Here is a 14,147-nt window from a genome sequence, read left to right on the forward strand (position 1 = left end):
CCCGGGCGCCCGAAGCCAGCGGGCTGCGGCAGGGGCGGCCCCTGGCGCCCGGGGGAGCGCTGCTGCTCCCGCTCGCTCGCAGGGCTAAACCCAGCCCTCCCCACGCGTAGCCTCACACGCGCTCGCACAGCTTGTCGTGTTGTTTAAAACAGGTGGAAGACCTCTGTAATGATATTATGCCTTTCAATAAAAATTTTATGAGGTGTATTTGATTATAGATTAATGTGTCCCTAATAAAACGGACGGATGGAGCAGCTCGGAGGGCCCCCGCCCCCTGCACACTCACACACGCCCGCGCAGCCACACACCCTCGACGTGAGAAGGGCACACGCGCGGCCGGGGGCCGAGAGGCTTGGCTCTGGGGCCGGGCCCAGCCGGGCGCGGTGGCCGTGTCCGCCCTTGGGAGGGCCTGTGGGCGGTGGGCAGTCGGGTGCGCAGGGCGGGCGCTGACAGTGGCCTGGGTGCCTCTTCTTCTCCGAGCTGCTAGGGAGGCCCTGGAAGAGAACATGTCACAAAGGCGAGAACCCCAACGCCAGCCCGGGCCGCTACCCCCGCCGCCACCTTCAGGGCCCTTCTACAGTGAGGCCGACGGAGCCGTGCCTCCACCCTCGGGACCGCTGGCCCCTCCAGCCCTGGAGGCCTCCAAGTGGATTCTCAAGATGTCTGAAAAATCCGAGTGGCCAAGGCCTAGGGCCACTCCCTTTCTAATTTTTTTTTTCTTGTCTCCTGAGGTAAGGGCTGGGCAGCCTTGAATCTGAAGGAGATGCCCATTGTCACTCCCAAATCCATGGTACAAAGCCTCTGAAGCCCGGCTGAGAGCTGAGACAAAAGCGGCAAGGGCGACAGCGGCGGCGGAGGGCATATTCCGCACTCCACAAGTTGCCCAGCACCCTTGGAGGGCTCCCAGCCCACCTCCAGCCCCGGAAAGAAAGGGGGTAAATGGCTGCTTATGGCCTGATTGATTGCCTTTGCCAAAGGCTTTCTGATTTTGTTTCAGAGGGACTGCCCTTTCCTGTAGCACAGGTTTCCCTCCGTGACAAGGCCCCCTCTCAACAACTAATGGCGCTCCCCACATCGCTGGGAGAAAAGGGTAAAGTTAAAATCACCCTCCTTCTTGTGCCCAACCAATGTAAATCTGAGGCAAAATATTTCAGTGGTCACAGCCCAGCAATGAATCTCATCTCTCTCGTGCCCATCCCCAGAAAGTGATACCCCTAAAGCTTCTGTCTTGGAACTTAGGAAGGATCTTCCCAAAGGGGTGGAAGTTTAGAACTGATTAAATACTGAATGTCCCAAAGGCTGCCTGGATGAGGCTCTGAGGCTCAGAGCCCTAATGGATGCTTCTTAGGGGAGGATATAGGGAGACTGGAAAGGACCCATTTTATGAAACTCTTGGAGCCATTAGAGACCCTTTGAAATTGAAGGAAGGACCTGGGGCAACGAATCCTCTATCAGTTCCCCACCACACACCCCTAAAGCTTCTCAACTTCCTTTCCCCAGCAGCAGTAGATAAATCCGGGCTCTCTGGTGGGAATTCTGTAGAAGTTGGTGGGAATTTCCCAAGCCATGGCTGTACGTGGAGCATTGGACTTCATAGGAAGCCACGTTCGCTTGCAAATTCTCTTGCGGTTACCTTTTCTGCATTTTCTTGCCTCTCAGATACAGCAGCCATCAACATTTTGTAATTAAATAGTAGGTGGTTTGTCTGGGGATAATCTTTTCATTTGAAAAAGATTCGTGAGCCACTAAAAGGCAATGACAACAGAAAATGCCTCCACAGGGAAACCAAGGCAGAGTGGGATGAGAAAACTCACCTATCCTTGGTCTCGCTGTCTTGCGCTTGGGATAGGGTTGGGGATGAGCAAAGGGGAAAAATTGGATCCAGTGCCACGCTACACTGCTGGTTGTCCTTGCTGCTGTAATGGAGGCCCGGCAGCTTCCAGGTGGGCAAGACTAGTTTCAACCTAGCCCCTGCTGATGGCTCCCCAGCCAGAAGTCATCAAGATCTCACTGAAAGCATTAAAAATAACAGAACTAAAGCCAAAGAGAAGAAAACACACATATAGGGTGCTGGGAGGAAAAAGTGGCTTTGGGTACAGGCTTACTTACCAGGCTCCAACTAGAGAGACGCTTGAGCCCAGTGAGGGTACAAATATGTCACTGTGATTAGGGGCTGAAAGAGAGAGGGCTCCCCTCTAACCAGTTAGGAAAACTGCACACCAAAGCTGGATTATCACCCCTCTCCCCTCAACTCCTGCCAAATCCCAGCGTCATCCTAGGCCCCCTCCAGTTTTTCTCTCCATCACCCTTTTCTTGCCTTCTGTCACTCCCCCACCCGACTGCCCCAAACTGGCAGTTTACCCAGAAAAGAACCTTCTCAAAGGCTCTCATTTCCACCATAACATATTTCGATTTTAGAAAGCAGAGGGAGCAAACTCATTTCCAGAGTTTATTGCATTATACATGCCACCAGAACATGCACAGAAAGGACAGGTTGCTGTTGTACTTCTACCAAACCACAGATGCACCACAAGGGAAAGGCTACAAGGCATAAGTCGTCAATATTCCATCTCACCAAGAACAATTGCTAAGTTCATTTGTGAAAAGATACATTATAATGTGCTTTTTTAAAAGTCCCCCTCCCCCCTAAGCTTGTGGGTTTTCTTAAATATAGAGGTGTGTAATTTAAAAGTACTGGATGTATCCAAAATGCCATGAGTTCGTGGACTAACCACACACAGGGAACTTTTGCGTAGGAAAAAACATGAAAAAGTCACATTGCTTGGAAGTATGGATGGATGGTTAGATGGATGCTCTACATTTCCAATAAGTTAAGACCCAAATGAATATGCGCAGTAATAGTTACCCTGCATTACGATGAAAAAATAATAAATTACACGTGCTAAGTTTTTTTTAATATATATATATATATATACTCAGCGATTACAGATCACTTGCAGCACGAACAGAATAACCCCAAAGTCACATTCTAACAGGAAAACAAAACAAAACAAAACAAAACAAAAAACAAAGAGCAATGAAGGTTTGTTTCCGCCTTCCCAGTCCTCCAGCACTGGGCCCTGGAACACGGTGCCCCCTCTCTGATCCTGGCCTCCCACCGGCCTCGGACCTAAGAAAAGGTGAGGTTGGCGGTCAGTTCTCGGATCCGGTTCTCTCGGCTCATCTTCTTGAGTTTCATTCGGCGGTTTTGAAACCAAATCTTGACCTGCCTGTCGGTGAGGTTAACGCTCTTACTGATCTCTAGGCGGCGCTCGCGGGTGAGGTACATATTGAACAAGAACTCTTTCTCTAATTCCAGCGTCTGGTGCTTAGTGTAAGGGCACCTCTTCTTCCTCCCACTCTTTGCAGTGAGCCAATTGCTGGTTGGAGTATCAGACTTGATTTCCTCTAACAAAATTAAAGGAAGAAAAAAAAATCAAATTTTTTTTCTCAGTTTGTTCCAGTATACCCTTGGCCATGACCCTAGTGGCAAGCAGGCCTCTTTGGGCAATGATGGTATTAAACATTACAGAGGTTGGCCCCAGAAGAGCTTTTCAACTGATGCCAAATTTGAAATGCCCAAAGTGACAGAATGCACTCTTTGGGAGGATGCACTCTTGGGGTCTCTCTCTCTCTCTCTCTCTCTCTCTCTCTCTCTCTCTCTCTCTCGTGCGCACACACACACACACACACACACACACACACAGAACTTTCTGACTTGCACAAAACATAAGTATAATGGTAAACTTTCTAGGATCTTCCCCAACAACCTTCTAAGTGGCTAGCTTATGACAGGGCGGGAGTGAATGGAGCCACAGCCTGGACAAGCCTACTAGCCCCACAGCAGCTTAGGTCCCTAAGTCTGCTGCTTCTTCCTCACCATTGCCAGGCAAGCAGGACCCTAACAGCCAGGTTTGTGGATATGTTATCTATTCTTTCTCAAAAAAATAAATGAGGAAACAAGGATATCTTCTCCACCCTGCCTGAGCATTGTTGCACTCCACCAGAATTTCCTAAATTCTCATGCCTGCCTTCTTCGTCCACACAAAAGCATTCCCCAGCACTGTAACCCCTAAGGTGGCCCACCTCTGGGCATGGGGGAGAGGCTCAGGGGACAGGGTTTCTTCTCAAATACCCAGATCCCTGGCTCTGCCTCAGTCCAACCGTAAGGCTGGCCCTGCAAAGTGGGCTATGCAGTTGCGTTCTCCCCCTGCCCTTGCCTCCTTTGTAGATGATGGGAAAGCCTGCGGCACTTTCCCCCAGACAAAGCCAAGGTTACCTACCCCTGTATAGGCAGGACGACCTTTCCTCCCATCCAAGTGCCAAGTGGCCTAACCATCTCGTTCCCCCACGCTCGCAGGATGCGGGGTGCATGCACTTAGACACAAACACGGTGCCTTGGACTGCCTTAAACAATCATTGAGTGCCAGGCAAAACTAGGACTGCAAATCTGACCAAGGAGAAAGGAGGCTCTGGGGCCCTGTTTATGAGCCGCGGGTCTCTTTTGCCTCTTTTGTTGCATTTCAGGTCTAGTTCAGGAAAAGCAAGCCCGGCAAGCCTTTTCTCTTCCCCAGGCGCCATCAGCATGGGGCTTGGGGTGGCCAGGCAGTGGGAGAGAAGCAGGGACCACCTCAAGACTGAGATCTCCCCTCCAAAAGCTGGGCAAAGCACCACCTGCCAAGTCGGGCACCCGTCTTGGCTGCCTGGGCTCTGCGCTGGGCGCCCAAGCGCTCCCTCTCTGCCGGTTCCCGGACTGCGCGCCCCGCTGGGGTGGCAACTCTGCTCATACCGACCTTTGCTTTCCTTTTCCTGCACTTCAGGACTGGATACGGAGACCTCAGCCAGGCAACTCCTCTCTTCAGAAAGGCCGCCTTTGGCCTCGGGGCTCTCCACCTGGGAGACTTTGGTGGGCTCCTGGCCGCTCGCGGTCTCGTTCATCTTCTTTTCCATCTGCAGCTGGGCAGCCGAGAGCTGTGGCTTGGCCGCGCCACGAGGGTTGAGCTGGAGCATGACAGTGGAGCTGCCTTCGGGGCTGTTATTGTACTCTTGGGTTTTCCCGGTGGCGTAGGTCTGACTCAGTCTAAAATATCCAGGGACAGGAACCTCGGGGTTCTCAACGGGACAGGACTCGGGGACCAGCCTCTGGTACGAAGGGACCTCGGCAGAAAGGAGTTTGTTGCGCTTATCAGAATACATGCAGCAATTGGATTCTTCTTTAATGTTGGTGGTGAAGGAGCAAGTGGGGACTTGCTGTGTAACAGGTTGCTCTATTCGACAAGATCTGTTCGGGTCTGTCCAACTGTCTACTTGAGGTATATAAGGATGCACATTCATACCCATATTTTGGTGGTTCACTTCTCTTTTGGCCAGAGACGGGAGCAGTCCACAGGTTTGCATTCCATAGGTCCCCATGTCTGCGCTAGGTGGTGGCATGTACATGCTGGCGCTGCTCGAATAAAAACTGTCACTCCTGCAGGCACTGATCAAGGAATCTACTAAAAAAGTATTAGCAGCAGGAGAGCTGTTGGGAAAGGACATTTTGGGGAGGAATTTGAAGAAGAGAGATTGTGTCCTTTGTAGGCTGACATCTCTAGGAAAACATTCCCCGTGTAATTGTGGATGCCTCTGCCGACCACATGACAACCAAGCCAATGAGATTTGAAAATGGCCTTGAGCCGCAGCCTCCTCGCAGGTCACGTGCTCCAGAGCCCGGCTGGCCGGCCGCGTAAGCACGGACAACAGCGACATCTACTACGCGTCGGTGATAGTGCGCGCTTCAGACAACCGGCCCAGAGCTCTCCGCCGCGCGCCCACCCGCCCGCCTCCCCGGGGCTTGCTCGGCCCAGCCTGCCTGCCCCACTCGCGCCCCCCGCCCTAGCAGTCGGGCCCCGCCGGCGGAAGGAAAGGCTTGGTCGGAGGGGCGTCCGGGAGGACACGCGCAGGGAGGGAAGCCAGAGCGCCGTGGCGCCAGCACACACAGAAGCATTTCCCTGCACACGCCCAGGCAGAACGCGCGCAAGAGGGCCGGGTCCGGGGCAGGGAATGGGGGCGCGGGCTGGTGATCTTAGTACTGGGAAGCCGGGGAAGGTGAGTCCGATTCCCCTGCTCCCGAGACATCCCACGCTAGGGGTCCAAAGGGAAGAGCCCTCGCGCGAAGACGCGACCAAGGTGTCCCAGGAAGCGACGGCGTAAAAGGCCGCGAGGGCCGAGAGGCCACGGAGCTGGCCGGCCCCGCTGCCCAGGGGCTGGGCCGGCCCAGCCGTCTCCTCTCCCGGCCCCGCCGCCCCTGCCCAGAGCCCCCCGCACCCCGCGAGCTACGAGAACTCCCAGCTCTCGGAGGAACCACACCCTGACCTTTGCGGGGCCGGGCCGGTGCTGGGAGCTTTCAGTCCCGAGACAATCCTTCGCCAGCAGTCCCTACCCGCGAGAGCGTCCCAGTGACTCCCTGCGGGAGGACTAAACCAAAATTTCCTTCCTTACCCCTGAGGGCAGAGGGCAGAGAGGGAGAAAGGGAGAAAGAACATTTTTGAAAGCAGAGAGGAAAACTCTGACCCTCAGACTCCAGAAGTTTTAGGAAAGTGACGGGGCCAGGCAAGAGGGAGAGGAATACAAAGGTGTCATTTGGTTCTTCTAGGAAGAAAAATATGTTTTCCTTTTATGGATTTTGTAAAAGCATTGGTTTCTGACAAGTGTAAGGTACAAAAGGTTATGGAATTTATTAATACATATTAAGAAGAATCAGGGCGATCAATAAAATTCTCATCTACATTCTTGGGCTACTTGGTAATTTTCTTGCTTCTGAAGGTTTTTAAAGAGTTATACCCGCTGTTGCCACACACGGGAAGATATTTTATTAACAAATCAATCGAGACTTTGTAAAGGATAAGATTAATAGTTAAGATTTAGCATAATGGCGTTCGCTTTATGAATTATTGAAAATTATACTATTGATTTTTTCCCATCGCTACTAACCAAGAAGGTCAATTTTTGTTTTAACACAAATCGTCAAATATTAAAAGCAATACTTTTGTCAGAAGTTGAGTTTTATAGTTTTGAGCAATCCTTAAAATTATTTGATAAGGTTTTGCTAGGGAAGGAGAAGGAGATGGAGGACTTGCAGTCCTGTGTTTGTTCTGGTGAAAAAAAGTTCTGTAAAGAAGATAGGGTGTGCGGTTGTCGTCCAGCTCATTAAAGAACAACCACCACCACCACCACCATGGAAACTGTTTTATGAGAAACTTGAACAACTTCCTCCCTCCGTCTCTGGTTGCAGGCGGGTGAGCCGCCCTGCGGAAGCCCCGGCCTCTGGACAGCAGCAGGGAGCTTTAACCTTGATTTCCAAAGTCTTGCCCACGGCAAGGGGCCCTGCCAGTTCGAGGGAGCCGTCCTCCGGCCTTCCGGGTACCCTTCCCGGCAGCCAAGAAAGTAACACGGCCCCGGAAATTGACCATGAACCAGCTCTCTGTACGAGAGGCATCTGTGCTTTCTACTCCCCACATTCACCCAGGAATGGGCTGGCCTTGGATTTCAGGCCCAGAGACTGAACTTGTGGGTAAATCGGGTTTCTGCCTCAGCAAAACATTTCTTTGGGCTCGGCTGCTCATTAAAGCACTTCAGCATTCTGGGGGATCCTAATTGCCCGCATGCTCCTTCACAAAAACATTTCCCAACAAATCCTTCGTGCCCACTCCCCAGAAAGAATTTCCCCTGGCCTGGTGAAAACAGGCACTGAACGTTATTTTCAGCCTTGGGACTGATTCGCTTGTCTCCTCTCAGTGCCCTCGCCCAAACAATAACCCCTTTTAAAAAACTCCGCGGTGGCAATGAGACAGACCTTTTAAACCTTTACGCAGCTGTTCAAATACAACATCATTGTCAGGTTAAAAGCCTGGCGCCTCTGCTCAGGCTGTAGCACCCCGGCTTAGCTAGAGGTTTAAACATTACCTTTCCACAGGGGTGGTTATTTTTGAGCTTGAGGGTGGGGGTTGAGGAAAGCAGGAAAACACACACACACACACACACACACACACACACACACACACACACACACCCCTTTTGATTCTAACTTGCTAAGATCCTGTCCAAAACTAGCAGCCACTAATCAGTGCCCCAAAATTTATTTCCTCACGTTGTGGAGTTCTTGTTTTGAGCTGCATCGAATTGTGCCCAGGGCTCCACAGAGTGCCCGCCGCACTCACTCGCCGCAAGAGCTCCGAGACGCCAGCCTGGCGCTCCAGCATTTGTGTCTGTTGCATGTCTCGGCCAGGAAAGCTGCCTAGAACTCCGCTGCACACGTTTCCTTATCTCCAGCGAGGCAAGACTGTTCAATCTAATCAGGAATTTTATGCCCATCAAATGCCCTTTCATAATCTTTATTTATACATGAAGAAAACACCCAGGCAAAAACAAGCAATTCCTTCTGGAGCGGGTAGGTCTTCAGTGAGCCAGGGCAGGCAGGATCTGCCTTCTGTAGTGGGGGCCTTTCTATTTCCGATCCCTGTGACTTTGAGCTCGAAGTCACCTGACACTGGATTAGGTTTTAAACAGATCTTCATTCACAGGGACTTATAAGATATAATTTTTAATTTATTCGTACAAAATTCTGGTTTTTTGTCTTTCAAATTTTGGCTTTCAGATCGGTTCCTCGGGACCAGAGATGGTAATTTTTAAAGAGATATTTGCTCTTAGAAATCAAGAAAAATGGAAATAATTCAAGAGAATGAGCTGGACGCAGGAGGATGGAAAGTGTCTAAAGAGCTTAAATCGGAGATGATGCAAACAGAATCCAAAGACACTGGCTTTAAAGGCCAAGTCTTATTTTGTTTAGAGTATTTAATGCAGTAGCTGTTTTCGATCATCTTTAGATCAGATGGAGCAGTTACCATTAATAATAAATCAATATTGCACCATAAAGGAGATGAATAACCACATTTGTACCAAGACCACTTTCTCCCTGGCACGATTCTTTCTGGAGAAAAATTAAAGGTGTCACCTGAGTGAGACATGAGCCTTTGTAATCAAAAAGTAGCCTGAATGTGCACCCTCCTGTCTCCAGGAAGAAAAGTGGAGGCCCTGGGCCTGAGAAGACCTGGGGGCTCCTAGGGTTGCCCTGAATTGGAGTCCTGATGCGACTCTGGGCTATGTCACTCTTCGGAACAAATGAAAAGCTGCCTCCCCAGGGCGCCCCTCTGAGTTGCACTCTGTAGCAGCATCCAGCCAAGGTGGAAAGATGTGGAGGGAGCAAATGGAAGGAGGGTGCTACCGCCAAGGCAACCAGGGTCTACTGAGCAGCGCAGAAGGGCCAGCGGTGGAGAGCCTCTTTCCTTACATACACAAAAGGCTCCCACTTCGGCATTTTTCTCCACTTCAGAATCTGAGATCTTGGCACGCCTCGGGATCCACGGCCACCTTGCTGGAGCCCCGTACTCTGAACAGTGGAGGAAGGCTGGGTCTAAGCCTCCCAAGGTCCTGATCAATCCCTGGTCCGAGCCCCTGGTCCTCATCAGGCCCTGGTTGGGCGTTGCCGGAGGAAAGGAGCTGCTGACTGCTGAGCAGACACAGTCCGCGGCGGCTGGCTCCAAGGCCAAGGGGCCCCGTGCAACGCTGGGGCCGCCTTCGGAGCCACACAACGACATCTGGGGAGGGGGTTCTCACCCCACAGAGATGGAAGCACTGCTTAGGCCCCAGGAAAGGTCGTTTTGCAATAGCTAAGCTGGACCCATGGCCAGACAGGCGGAGCCCAGGATGCCCACGGGGAACACCCACGACTCTTGCCGGCACCTTGTCGGGGAGTCCAGTTGCCCCAGCCTCTTGGGAAGCCAACCCAACTTCAGACGCAGCCAGCAACAGGCGCCCCAGCCTTAGAGCCAGGGCTTGCAAAGCAGGAGATTGAGGAGCAGGGAGGCCAGTGCTAATTCTGCTCTGTGAGCTACAGCTCTTCACAATGAACTTCAAGGAAAAGGGCACAAGCACCCTCCCTCAGCGTGGCCCGTGTGCTGAAACCCTGCCCTCTTTTTCCCTTTTGGACCTCAGACCAGGACACTGGCAACAGGGACAAAGGCACATTCCAATGTCAGGGTCTTTGCTAGAGCACGGAGGGCACTCGGCGATTAAACACTTCTGAGGGTCGGCGCTAAAATCAAACTCTGCACCTCAAGGCTGGCAGATAGCTTGGAAGAGTGGCATGGGTTGCCAACTACACCGAACACCCCTTTGCTTCAAATACATCCCCATTCCACAATGCCTTGGAGCATAGATGTTTGCCCAAAAGAGATTGCTGCCTGCCTCCACTGCTGCCACAGCCTGGCCCTGAGCAGGCATCCCAACTCTTAGCTTTTCCCCTCCTCGGTAACCAGGAATAGCACCACACCAAGCACATTCCTGGGCCCCCTAGCTCAGAACCACACTGTCGCTCATAGATGCATGTCATTTTTTTCTAAATATAGAACTCAGCTAAATTTCCAACACCCTAATCTGTTTTAAACAAAACCTTTTAATCCTCTCAGTGGGCTGAGAGCTCACAAGACTCATTCGGGTTTTGGGAGGCAGGGAGGAAGGATCCTAATCAGAGTAGCACTTTGCATACTCAAACCAACAAAAACAATGATTTTTCCTAATTCAGTTAACCCACAATGGTTCTGACATATTTCACAATACACAGATTTGTCCTTTAAAAGTCTCTCCTTCTCCCCCATAAGTTTATATACCAAGGTATTGTTTGCCACAGCTTTATCTTCAATGAGACAACGATTAGGCGATCTTTTGTCTCAGGAATCTGGTTGCCCCCCTCTTCTCTGGCTCTATACAACATCTATACCTTTTGGCTTCTTATTAGACCAAACAAACAGCAACCCCCTTAGCTGCTGCCTGTTTCTAACCGACCAACATTTTGTTTATTAGAATCTATTACTCTATTGCAAAGATAAGGTACCAAAGCCTCTCAGCCAAACGCGGCTTGGGGACGTGAGCGCGCCCTCGTGTGGCTATCTAAGCTCCTGCATATGAGAAACTGTATCTCTGGGTTTGACTTGTCACTGGCGGCTGACAGACAAGCCTGCTACATTTAGATGCAGTTAAAACACACACACACACACACACACACACACACACACACACACACACACACACACACACACACAGAAGAGAGAATGAAATAGACCAGTTTTCAGCTCCTAGAAAGAACATGCTACTAGGGCATTGACCTGTTAACCGATGCCTAGACTTCTAAACAAAGGTAGATCCTTCTAAACGAGATTATTTGATTGTCTGTTTCTTTTCTATTGCACCTCTCACCAAAGGTTGAAGGATGCCTTAAAAATACATAAATATATGTTCCATGTATTAGAAAATGCCAGAATTTATTTGGTGGGCTGGCAAATTGTTTTCAAATATAACAAAGCTATCAGCATGAACAGAACTTACTTTTCTCTCAAACGTCTGATTTTAAAACTGCAGTTCTTCATTAAAGCAAAACAGATGACTTTCCAAGACACCCCCAAAGTCTCCACCACCACAATCTAGCTGAAAACTAACAGGTATCGTAATCTCGCAAATATTTAAGAAACGAAGCTGATTGCTACTGAGTTACTCAGATGTTTGAAGGGAAATTAAGGTTATTGATCCTGAAATGAAGAATTTTCTTAGATTTATGGCAAGCCCCCAATGTGATTCTGTGTGGCCGTCAATGTGTGCGTGGTCTGAGTGTGTGCATGTATGCAGGAGAGTGGGTGGCAATGGAAAATCACGGAAGAATCTTAAGGCGCCTAATTATTCAGAGAGGTTAAAGGTGATGACCTTGACATTTTGGAAGTTCAAAGGCATACACTTATGCACTTATGTTTTTCCTTCCCCCCCAAAGCCTTAGCAATTAAAAAAAATCTAGCATTCAGAATGCATCCTACCTCAAAAGATGCATAAACTGCTGTGAATCTCACAGATTTCTATTTTGAGTTTGGATTTATAAGAGGCTAAAAATCATAAGATTCACTTCACTCTCTTCAGAGAAAGAGAAGCTTTTCTCACTTCTCTAGTTTATTGCACATTGCGGAAATCTCTTTTGGGCCCACCAGAAGGTGTATAATATAACCCAATTAAGCTGTTTAGAACTTTGGCTTTTATGGTGTTGTCTAGACAGTTCAAGGTTTTGTAAACAGCCTGGCCTGGCCCTGCAACATAAAGTGCAGTGCAGCCCTCACCACATTCTTTACCTTAAAGCGATAAATGGGTCTGCAGCCCTGGCCCTCATCCAGGGAAGGGGCCTTACATTCCCTGCCAGGCCCTCTCTGAAACCTGCAAGGACCCCAAGCCCTCTTCACCCACTAACTTCCTTCTAGCAAACTCCTACCATCCCCAGCCAGGGTTCTAATTTTGGTTTCTTTCAAGGAACACTGGTACCTCTGTTAGGATCAACTCTGGGCTATTCGGTCAATTTTTTTTTTTTTAAATTGTTTTGTCTTTTCAGAAAGCCAGTTCACTAGGCTAAGAGAGGAGATTGGGACTTGCTTTGTAAGTGCCTACTGCCCCAGCCTCACTGCCTGGAGAAGGTAGCACCCACATGGCTGGTTCACATCATGGATCCAGAAATTTATCACTGGCGTGATTTTTAAAAATCAATGTAACCTAGAGGGAACAGCTCTTTACTTTAGCATAATTGAAAACTATTTCCTGGATTTTCAGTTGCTTGGGAGAGGGGGTTCTGACTACTAAGATCCTAATCAGGCACTAGCTTCTTCACAGAGGAAAGTTCATACAGCTGTAACCTCCATTTTACTAGAAACCATTTATTCACACACAAAATAGACAGTGACTTGTGCCTTGATATGACGACCAAAGGTACATTTCCCAGAGTTTAAATAATCTGCGTTCACCGCTTCACTGAAGGGTAAGGAAAGGATCTCTTAGGCTCAGAACAAAACACCAGCGCCTTCTAGCCCGTGGCCTAGCTCCCTAAGGATGCACAGGGTCCCCAAGAGGACTCAGAGAGGGGGAGGGGGAACAACAGCACAGTGGCGGTAAAACTGGAAAGGGACGTTTGCATTTACCATTTTCCCCTTATTAGGATCCGCTCGGCCAAGTCCGCGGCCTCCTCCGCAGGCTGCAGTTGTCGCTGGGAGGTCCCGAGTTGACCGTGAGAAGGAATCGTGAAGTTCCACAGAGAAGAGGCGTCATTAAACCCAAAGACACTGGGCCTGCGAAGGGCAGGCTGGTGGGGAGGAGGGTGGGCGAGTGGGGCTCGGGGAGGGGCTGTTTCCTGGAGCTCTCAAAATAAGGGGTTTCCAGTGAAATACTGCAGACGGTCTCTGTTCAGTTTCTTTTCTTTCATCCTGCGATTCTGGAACCAGATTTTGACTTGCCGGTCAGTGAGGTTGAGCATCCGAGAGAGTTGGAGTCTCTTTTCTTTGTTTATGTATACATTAAAGAAAAACTCCCGTTCCAGTTCTCGGATCTGGTACTTGGTGTAGGGACAACGCTTTTTCCGGGACCTCTGGGGGGCCACTGTAAGCCAAAGAGACCAGGAGTGAGTGAGGCCGCCGCCTGCTACCCCCCACCCGCCCGCCTGGGCCACTGAGCCAGGGCCAGGCCTAGCCCCGTTAGGGACGTCCCCTGCCTCTTTTGAAAGGCCCTGCCTGCGTCGTGGGGGATGATATATGGGCGGGCACAGGAGAGTGCGGGTGTGGATGTGTGCTCACGCCCAATGGCACTGGCACACACACACACACACACACACACACACACACAACCTGGCATGGACATTGAGGAGAGAAGGGCGAGCCAGACTCTAAACTAGGAAAGCCAGAGGTAGAGAGGAGCGCGCCCGCCTCGGGGCATCTGCTCAACTCCAGTGGCGCGCGTCAGCCAGCGGCTTGGATAAAGTCCAGTGCAGGGATCACCCACCCCCTCCCTTAAAAGCCTGGGGCTCGCGTGTCCGCGGTCACCAACTGGCTGGAAGTTACCCTCCCTTCCTCCGTGGTCTTCTGCACCCCCTCTCCAAAACAGTGGGGAAAGCTCTCTGCAGCGATTAATGTCCTCCTCGAAGTCTACCTTAAGCCCACCTAAATTGGTTTCCTATCATAAACACGCTTTACAACGACCCGGGAAATCTTATAGGATGTATAAACCCCTTCGAACGCTTATAAAGTAGCACATAA

The 14,147-nt window shown here is 50.4% G+C and overlaps 2 protein-coding genes across 2 annotated transcripts in view; both read right to left on the bottom strand.

Annotated features, from left to right (window-relative positions):
• Positions 1–1,611: 1,611 nt before the first annotated feature.
• Positions 1,612–14,147, bottom strand: part of Hoxd11 (homeobox D11) — a 13,743-nt gene continuing 1,207 nt past the window's right edge. Inside the window, exons 2-3 of the mRNA XM_023719182.1 lie at positions 13,041–13,494; positions 1,612–2,010 (exon numbers count right to left, since the gene is read on the bottom strand). Of these exons, the coding sequence (XP_023574950.1) occupies positions 13,259–13,494 (236 nt within the window). The 3' untranslated portion in view covers positions 1,612–2,010; positions 13,041–13,258. The remainder of the gene's footprint in view (positions 2,011–13,040; positions 13,495–14,147) is intronic.
• Hoxd10 (homeobox D10) lies at positions 2,434–7,159 on the bottom strand. The gene is made up of 2 exons (XM_004634732.3): positions 4,794–7,159; positions 2,434–3,408 (listed from the first exon to the last, which is right to left on the bottom strand). The coding sequence occupies exons 1-2, from the start codon at positions 5,746–5,748 to the stop codon at positions 3,131–3,133; spliced, it is 1,233 nt and encodes a 410-aa protein (XP_004634789.2). The 5' UTR covers positions 5,749–7,159; the 3' UTR covers positions 2,434–3,130.

This window comes from Octodon degus, unplaced genomic scaffold (genome assembly GCF_000260255.1).
Source record: "Octodon degus isolate 3935 unplaced genomic scaffold, OctDeg1.0 scaffold00065, whole genome shotgun sequence".
Taxonomy (NCBI): Eukaryota; Metazoa; Chordata; class Mammalia; order Rodentia; family Octodontidae; genus Octodon; species Octodon degus.

Coding starts and splice junctions, on each gene's coding strand:
- Hoxd10 (XM_004634732.3), bottom strand. CDS start 5,748: ATGTCGCTGTTGTCCGTGCTTACGCGGCCGGCCAGCCGGGCTCTGGAG. Junction 3,409..4,793: donor GCAGGAAAAGGAAAGCAAAG/GTCGGTATGAGC, acceptor TAATTTTGTTAG/AGGAAATCAAGTCTGATACT.